This window comes from Seriola lalandi, unplaced genomic scaffold (genome assembly GCF_002814215.2).
Source record: "Seriola lalandi dorsalis isolate HSWRI2012SDOR001 ecotype SW California unplaced genomic scaffold, Sedor1 jcf7180002054570, whole genome shotgun sequence".
NCBI lineage: Eukaryota > Metazoa > Chordata > Actinopteri > Carangiformes > Carangidae > Seriola > Seriola lalandi.
Window position 1 is genome coordinate 1,024,596 of NW_019525123.1, and position 9,498 is coordinate 1,034,093.

General features: G+C 41.3%; 1 protein-coding gene across 3 annotated transcripts in view; it reads left to right on the forward strand.

Annotated features, from left to right (window-relative positions):
- Nucleotides 1-9,498, forward strand: part of cunh8orf34 (chromosome unknown C8orf34 homolog) — a 59,688-nt gene that overhangs the window by 33,871 nt on the left and 16,319 nt on the right. For all 3 annotated transcript variants that reach the window (XM_087176798.1, XM_087176796.1, XM_023416996.2), the window contains exons 8-10: nucleotides 109-244; nucleotides 4,383-4,468; nucleotides 4,602-4,675. In XM_087176798.1, coding sequence (XP_087032924.1) covers nucleotides 109-244; nucleotides 4,383-4,468; nucleotides 4,602-4,675 — 296 coding nt within the window. The remainder of the gene's footprint in view (nucleotides 1-108; nucleotides 245-4,382; nucleotides 4,469-4,601; nucleotides 4,676-9,498) is intronic.

The following is a 9,498-nucleotide window of genomic DNA, read 5'->3' on the forward strand; positions in this document are numbered from 1 at the left end:
GACCAGTATGATTAATGACTGTCCTTTCTCTCCTTTGTTTTCTCTCCCTTTTCCTTGGTTTCCTTCCCCTGTCTCCACTTGTGTCTCTTTGGCTCGCTCCCCCCTCAGAGGACCTGGATGACCTGCGGATGGAGGGCGTGACAGGCTTGGCTCCATCCGGCAGTAAATTCAGCCAGGGACGCAGCTCCTATCAGCCTGAACCGCAGGCCAAAGTTACACTCAACATCTGCTCTAGGTGTGCCAGGTAAATGTTTCTACCTTCTCCTATCTGGTGCCTCGGAGAGAGATTGGGTTTAGGAAGAGAGATGGGTAGATCGATACCACTCTCATATCTGTTCAGTAAATATACAAGTGCAGCCAGCAGCCAGTTAGCTTAGCATGACATAAAGACAGGAAACAGGTGTAAACGTGTGAAGTTGCTCTGTTATAAGGGGGTTGTGTGCTTAGCTATTTTTTTTTTTTTTTTTTTTTTTTTCCAGCCAGGAGAGAGCCAGGCCAGCTGATTCTCCCTGTTCCCAGTCCAGTTCATGCTAAGCTAAGCTAACTGGCTGCTGGCTGTAGTCTTATATTTACCAGACAGACATGAGAGTGGTATCAATCTCCACATAAATCTCACTAGCACTTAGCTACACTGAATTTGTGGCTCTTACTGTAATACATTTTTTTCTTTTTTTTTTTTTCTTTCTACCATCCAACCTTATTGTTACACCGGGTCGTGACTCCCACTTGTGCCCCACCCTCCTCTCCCCCATTTCCCTCTATTTGCATTTGTATCAAAGGTAGCATAACTCAACAGCCAAAACAGAGAATAATATCATATCTGAAGTGCATTCTGGTGTTACTTGTTTTCACAAATGTGCTTTATCGCGGATAATCATCTCCATTATCACCCTTTCTGTCTCTATCACTGTTTTCTTTTCTGACACATTTCCTGTCGTCCCCCCCACCCCCTCACCCCCCCTCAATCCACAGCATCAGTGTAGCGCTCAGATTTCTGTGTGTTGGGTGTGATACCACAGGCAGGTGTGGGCAGGACTCTTCCTTGATGCCAGTCAAAGATAAACGGGTATCTCTTCGATGAGACGCCAGGCACAAATCTGCCTGCACAGCCTCCTCTGTTTGGGGTTTGGAATTTGTTTGTTTCCTTCTCTTCTTTCATTCTCAATGCTTATCAGTTTCGTTCCACGCATAGGCTGCAGGATGTTGTCAGAGGTCCTGCAGGAGGATGAATGGTATCGCTGGATATTTTTTTTTTCGTTGGCAGTTTATCGACTGGATGTTTTTAAGCAAATAGTTTATACCTCTGGCATATCATTGAGTTCTCTGGTTGAATCAGTGGCAAAGCAAAGCAGCATCTGTATCTGGAGTCCTTTTTGGCGCTTGCACTGAGTTTTTTTTTTTCTCCTGACTAAAATGTCAGACATCTGTTCTCCTTCTCTGTCTTCCTCTCTCCTTCTAGTTCAGGCCAAATTCTTGCTTCGTCCTCTTTAACCTGACCACCAAATCCTTCCCAAGTTTTACTGGCGAAGGAGTCGTGGTCTTTCATAGTCATTTTTGGTGAGCGAGAGGGTCATAAACAGATCAGTAAGCTGGAAAAGTGTTGCACGCATGGTATGCCTTTTGTGCTATTCTGGAGACACACAATTCTGGAATCAGAGGTTGTGGAGGGCTCCGTGCATGAACACACACACACACACACACACACACACACACACACACACACAGATATTCATGAATCCACACATAAAAACATGTGCATGCATGTCCTCGCACGCATACTGACAGAGTGTTGTGAAAAGAAGATGTGTGGGCAGAGGTCAGGGAGGAGTTTGGAGGGGGGCAATCCGAACAGAGACCTTATGCTTTGTCTGCGTTAGCGCCGTCTTGATGGGATTCACAGAAACACCTTTCAAACATGGCTCCATATGCGGCCAACCTTGAAACTCGCTCCTCAGAAGACTAACACATGTGGCACTGTCGATGCCCTCGTGTTTCACACCTGCAGACAGTACTACTGTACAGATGTGACCTTGCAAGTTTTACACTTTAAGTTACTTTTATAGTTAATGTAGTTTAAAATGAAGGCCAAAGAAGACCGAGTGGTTTCTTTCTGATATTGTATAACTCTCACAAAGATAGTAGAGGCTTCCTTAGTTTTTCATGGATATGTGAACAATGACCCAAGTTGGACAAGCATTCCTCACATAACCATCACCTCAAAATAAAACACACACATTAGAATTCAGCGCCGTTTCTTTCTTCTCCTTTTTTTTCTGCGTATGAGCTGTTGCGGGTCAGTGAGGTCCGTCACTCTGTGCATCAAACCTTGGTTGGAAAACATGTAAACTGTATTCGATTCCCTCTAGTCGTCTAAACGGTCAAACAAGACAAAGCCACTTGGCTCTACCGTACCGCGTACCACCCAAAGCCAAAGAGAGGTGACGCTTACTTTCACACCCACAGCGTGAAGGCGACAACTCTGTCGCTCCCCAACAAGCTTTTATTCGATCCCAGCAGCACTCATGAAGGTTACTGTGTTTCCCAGATCCACCTGTAACAAGTGCAGGTCATTCCAAGGAGGCAAGAGCCCTGAATGAATTATATGTCGATGACACAGTAACATCACACATACAAAAACAGGTTGAAGAAAACGTTTATTTCAGGAAAAATTCCCTTGAATTTTAAAATGAATCGTCAATTCATTATTACTAAGAGCTGCGTGGCAATAACGCATTTCTTTTTGAACTTGCTGACCCTGTAATGAAACTGATCCCAGCCTTGTTAGCCACCTTTCTCAGCCTTTATCCTTTTCCTTCCCTTCTGTCCAGACACTGTCCACACCAGCGAACAGTCCAGTCAGCCTGTGTGGCTCCTAACTAGCAGTGGCAGGTCAGGAAACACGCTGCTTCCTCTCGCTCTCTGCTGGTTGGTTGAAGTGTAAAGTGCCATGTGGCCTGTGTGTTGTGGCCATGTCTCTGTCTCTTGGGCTACAGCTGTGGTCGCACCAGCATTTCATCCACCTCCTTCATGCATTCGATCAGTTCGTTTAATGGCTGTGTGCTCCTGCCACAAAACCTCCTGTGTGCAAACGCATCCCAGATCTTGGGCATAGTCCGGAGCAGTTGGCGGAGCTGTCCAAGGAAATGGATAGATCTCCTCAAACCTCTTTTGGGCTTGTAGTTCTCATTAAATTAATTGCTTTCATATCAGGAATGTACTGAGGGAATAGTAGTCAGGACTTGCGGCTATGAGCAGCTTTTGTTCAGAGAATGGGAAGGCCTTGTGATAGTCATCTTGGGTACTGCTTAATGGTCTTATAAAGACCATTAAAGAGAAGGAGAGACAAGGAGAGGGATGTATTAAGAAAGAAACGAAATAGAATACACTTTAAAAAGCAGTTTTTTGCTTTTACCCTCATGGTAGAGGTAGAAATCAAGAGGCCCTGTGGCTGTGAGGGAATGCAGCCGTGCCTCGAAAGTGCATGAATTACTTTCTTTTGTCTCCAGCTAACGGCTGCACTGATGACATGGAAATAACATGCAGCGCAAGAATTTGGAGCTAAAGTAGTGTGTAATTACAGTTAATATGCAGTATGATTTACAGTCGTTAAAATATGCTTTAGAAAAATAAATGCCGGTTTAATTCCATTCTGTTGTCGAGAGTGTGTGAATTAGTTTGTAGAAGAGTATTAATGTAGCGAAAAGCCTCTTGTAACGTGTTTATCTTCCTTTTTTAAAATGCATTTCAATCGCTGATTGTCTTTCACCCACAGTGAACTTCCCTATCTAAGGGAAACTTAAATCTTTTAATACCTTAAGGAGACAACCAAATCTCTCAGACCTGCTTCCATTTCAGTTCAAACAGATATCTCTGGGGGAAAAAAAATGCTTAGAACAGATCATGATAAAGAACAGTAACTGAAAGATGTAAGGGGAAGCAGAATCTTTGAGCCAGTTTTTCAGTTTTGCTTTTTTCAGCAAGCTTCTGAAACAAGTGAGCTGTGCACAGTTTAATTCTGTGCACCATATGTCTGTGAATGCATTACTATGGTTTCTTTTAAAAGAAGGGACTATTTCAGATATAATTTGAGAAGCGGTGATGACAAGATTTGGTTTGTGCCCCAGATGTGACCCCATGTTCCTCCTTTCTTGGTACCATCCCAGATTTTTCAAAAGAAGAGATTCTGAACTCGCTAAACACTTCCTCTTTGTCTCATCACCTCAGACTGATACCGACTTGCTTGCTTTTTTTGTTATCTGACGTTCAGTTTCCAAACATCTGTTGTAATGTTGTGGCTGAAAAATGCTGATTTGAGAGATTATCTAAATGTACTCTGTTGCCAATGTGTACAGTAGTGTATACGTGTTACGTGTTGTTTCCAGGTTGCAGGGGGACAGTCTATCAGACAGTCGATCTGAAGAGGAGCACAGGCCTCACATATCTGAACAAGCTGTACCTGACATCTCCTGTAAGTTGTGTAACGCAGTTCAAATTCAAAGTAGTTATTTTTCTGCCTCTTTTGGCATTTTTGTGGTCTCATGTTCTGCTCTCTCTTCCTTTTTTTTTTTTTTTTTCCTGTTTATGTGTGTTGTCTGGAGCAGCTCCACTGCCCGGGGTGGACACAGTGGCGGGACGGTTGCAGGAATGCGAGGCCTCGTCTCAAGTGTCGGGCTCTGTAAGTGTCCTCCCTACATCCATCACCAAACAATTAAGATCACTATACAACCATCAGTTACCACGTCACTCTCTCCTCCGCCTCTATTGTCTGAGAGTGAGCGAAAAACCACCTCAAGCTTCTTGTTAATAGGACAAGACCCAAGCAAAACTGATACATCTTGATGTGGGCATTTCAGCTTACACAACAGTTGATAGTGCTGAACAATTGATACCCCAATTAGAAATCTCCCTGTATCACTTTGCTTACCTCTAAGGGCACTGAAAGGAACAAATGAAAAGCATATCTAGTGACACAGCGAGAGTTGAGGATGATTCAGACGTTTTATACAATAGAGCTAAATATTTATGGGTTATAGGAGCACACACAGTTTTGTTCAATAGGACTGTGCGATAACCTCACACGCTTCAGGGAAGAAATCTATAGAGGCCTACTGTGGCACGCACCAGACTCAGACACAAACACTCACATGTTGTTCATAAAGCGGTCAGCTAAGACGCCTGTACCTTTGTATAATCACCCCCCCTCCCAAAAAAAAAGGCAATACCTTTTTTATAATTGCCCAATCTAAGTGTTAGACAAGGCTTTTTACAGCACTTTTTAAAAGAAAGAAAGAGGTTTGGAGCCAAGGCATTGCTCCGTGTGTGGAGCAGATGCAGAGAGGCTCCAGACTAACTGGGAGCAGACTTTCACAGACTGAGGGACCTGTTGAATCAAAGCCTCTAGTCGGAAGTCTGACGGATTAGACCAAACGCAGGCAAGACACCATCCAGAAATTAGAGAAACTCTGGACTTTATAACATCAAACTGCATATTTTATTCTCACTTTCCTATTTTATAAATCGGCTTTTAGACAAATGCGTATAACTGTTATATAACGGGTGAAAAGGTAATAGACTGTTTCAGTTCAATACCAAATAACATCTTTTTTCAGAGAGTCCAGCTAAATAATTTAGCTTTCAACTAGATATGTTTTCTCTCTTTACCACTGACCTTCACATCCACCTGGAGCCTCTACTTTAGCTTTATAAACCAAGGGACTAAACACTCCATCCACTTCTCCATAGGTTAAGCCTTCAGAACAAGCTACTAATATGTCCCATATGAAAACCGCAAGTGCAGACGTGTCCTGTCACCTACTGTCGTGCATGTGGTTGTTTTGTGTTTACTTGCTTGTGTTTGGCTCTTTTTGAAAAGCAAAAACTACCTGTAATAGCTTGTTTGTTTAACTGGTCCTTTCGGGGGCTTGTGGGCCACAATTGCTAAAGGCTACAGAAAACAAATGTGATGCTTTTATGAACAATGTTTGAAATCATACAGTAAGCAAAATAATAATAACTATGTTTCCTCTTTCTTTAAATGAACTTATTATATCTCCTGCTGCTACTTGTGTATATTTAACATGTATTTAGAAAGTGAGGACACAAGCGTCCAATTGTTTCTTCACTCGCTGCACTAATTATTAGTGTTAAAGAAGGCATGCATGCAACTTTGTCTCGGTTTAAAGGTTTGAAGTCGTATTTTATTATTAGCACATTTCATCATGTACGGCTGTCCATAAATGTAGTATGCCTTGAATTGTATATTGCCCTGGTTTGGGCAGTAAAAGCTTGGTGATGTTGGAAAGTAAACACTGTTAATGGTTATCATTATTAGTCCGACAGGCCCCCTGCCTCTGCCAGCTCCTTTAGGTGATAATTGCCTCATAAAGACAAATACTTTCCTAAAGCAATCGCCAGAGCAAATTCCCCAAGAAATTCTTCTACAGTTTCTTTTGTAAGTGTTAAGTGATATGTTTTAATCAAATTTACCTTGTATGGGTGTTACCATCATAAAGTCTGCCGGGGGAAACTGTTCATTTGTACAGTCGAAATAAGATAATTAGTGTGATGCAATGCCAGGTGTATGATACAAGGCAGAGCCATTGTGATGGTTTATTTCTGTTTCCAGGGGAATTTGAGTTTGGGCCAGGGGTAGTCTGAGCCGATACACTGTATGGCTTTTTATATTTGGCACCAGTCTGCTCCCCACACCTCCAAAGTTATACATGCAATGTTATCCTCTGAGCAAATCTCTGTTCTTTACTATATATGTATCTCTAGTGCAGTTTTCTTCCCCAAAGGTTGTTTAGGATTTATAGCTTTTCCATATTAGTGGTTTTCCTTAATTTGTCATCTGTGCGCTATGGCCTTACACGTTGTTAAAATAAAACAACCAGTCTAACAGTCATGGTAAAATCGTTTTTGTGCTGCATGGCTTGTTATGTTAGCTTACTTTTCAATATAAAATAGCTATTATGTTCATTTTCTAAATACACATAGAGTTGTGTTGCAGTTCTAATCACCACGATTTACTATTTTATTTTATCCCCAAAACTCTATTAGTGGCTCTGCAACTTTTAGGGTCCAACATGCACCTAAACCTAAACAATAACCCTCACTAAAGATTACTGCTGTTTATCTGGCAGAGTCATGGTCATTTTGACATTACATTAGGTCAGTGATATTTGTTTCTCATTGAGTGCATTTACGCTTCTGTTGTATTTGGAATATTCAAATGTTCTATTTATGAAATAGCCCATTTAAAAATGAAATCCCGCTTGCAACAACTAGGATTATCCCATATTACAAATGTCAAAACCATGTGAAAAACCCTAAGCTGTATATACTGTTACAGTGTGTGTACATCATAGTGTAATAGTGAACAGCGTAAGAAACGGTTTCAATAGACTTATGAGTTTGTTTCGTACGGTATCAAAGTAAAAGCCCAATAGTAAATGCAGTGGGAAGGTTAGTGAACTTTATATTATTTGAATATACAAGTTATTATTTTTTGTGGCACACACCATTCGGCTCATATTTGAAATATTAATGACCATGTGTGTGCACTATTTGGCGCTTAAAATCCAATCTAGCTGCTTACTAATGTATGTTCAGTTAGTAAGATGGTTTATTTCTTTCTTCTCACCTTACTAATTGAACATTATTATTTCCTTTCATTTGCCGTCTCCTAATTTTCACCCTTTTGCGCTTTCTTTTGGCCGCAACACTTTAACTCTCTCTGTTGGTTGTTCTTCTCTGACTGGGGGACAGGCAGTATGTCATACAACCCGTCCTCGAAATGCTTGAATAGGGAGGGTAATTATGCGTTATTGTCAATATCCTCTCTGCTTTTGGCCGCGCTAACACAGTGGTTGGGCCCATGAGCTGGTGAGCTCTGTATATAGTCCATAAAATCCATTAGGTGTTTCTGCTGTGAGCCAAGACAAAAGGAACTCATTAAAAGTTGAGTGTTACCCCTCACATCCCATATCCTCCAACGGCCATTCAAGCTGGAAGGGGCTTAAACAGCTAAATCAGTTATTTGGAAAACATAGCATCTCCAGTTTCTTACAATTGGATTTATTGGATCAACCCATTTTAGGAACTTAATGTGGAATATAGATGAAATAGGAAAATTTTAAATTGTTTTTTTTCTTTTTTTTTTTTTCTTTTGCACCCCAGAGTCCAGGAATATATAAATAAATAATCTTGTAATGTCTCGTTACATACATTTGAACATGTTTTAAACAAGAAAATATAATACAAGTGGCTTAGGGTCATGAGAGTGAGAGAGTTTGATCTCTCCCTGTTAATCAGAGACTGAGAGATGACACAGTGTTACAATGCACAATGTTCTCTATCCAATACATGTGCAGATCAAATCCTTATGCTGACAAAGATGCCCTCTGCCAGGATGTTCTCTTCTTCACTCGAGTATCAACCCATCCTGCACCTGATTTGAAAAGAATCGGTACTTCCTGTGCTGTTACTGATCTTCGCTCTTGACTTTTACATTTTGGAAGTTTTTCGAATTTTTAATCTTGGAGCGTTATCTGAGCCCATGAGATGCGTGCTCTGGCTTTGCTACGCCTAAGTGGCAGTCATCCAGAATTTTTAAAAGTGCAGTTACATTTACACTAGTATAAGTCTCATTCGGTTTCAGTCTTAAAACCCAAAAGGAAAAGTTTAAAAAGGTAGAAGCTATTGGTAAGACTGTTGCTACAACATCGCAAGGACTGAAAACCTTCACCGTATAGTGACACAAAAATGTGCAAGGTGAAGTTCAAGCAACTGTAGCACAATTAGTCTTTTAGACCCATGCGTAATGGAGTCCATGATGCACGGATAGATAGATACTTTTATTTATCCCCTAGGGGAAATTCAAGAAACAGTCTTGTAGAATAGAATAGCTTCTTTTACCCACAGCAATAAATAGTTCCAATTTGTGTCAAATTGCCCAGGTAAAAGTCTAAAAAAATAAGAAATGGGAAATACAGCAGACCTGTATGTGTTTTGTTGTATATATGTGTGTGCGTGTGCGTTCGTGTGTATGCACTAGTCCCTTCGTTACCCTGGCCTGACCACAACAAGAGAGTCCATCAGTTGTGCTTTGCGAAGCCAGCAGTAGGCTCAAACCTCCAACCCAGCCCAGCCATGTTTGAGGTCTGTGACTGCATGCACACATCCCAAACAGTTCTTGTTGTGTGGAGGGCAACGTTGGACCAAACCCCAGATTGTGGTGATTATTACTGGTGACCACACACGTATAGCTGCACACATGCAGGCTATAAAATATTTAACTCTAGACTTCCATCCTCTCTCTTTCTGTCTTGTTTGCTCTCAACATGGAATCAATTTTGCAAGAAACAAGATCCATGTTTGTTAGTTGGGCAGGAGCATCACCAGAGGGTTTTTCCCTTCCCTCTTTTAGGTCTTTCAGTTTTGTCATAGTGGGAGGGAGATTATACAACTTGGGTTTTGCGCCACTGACATTAATATACT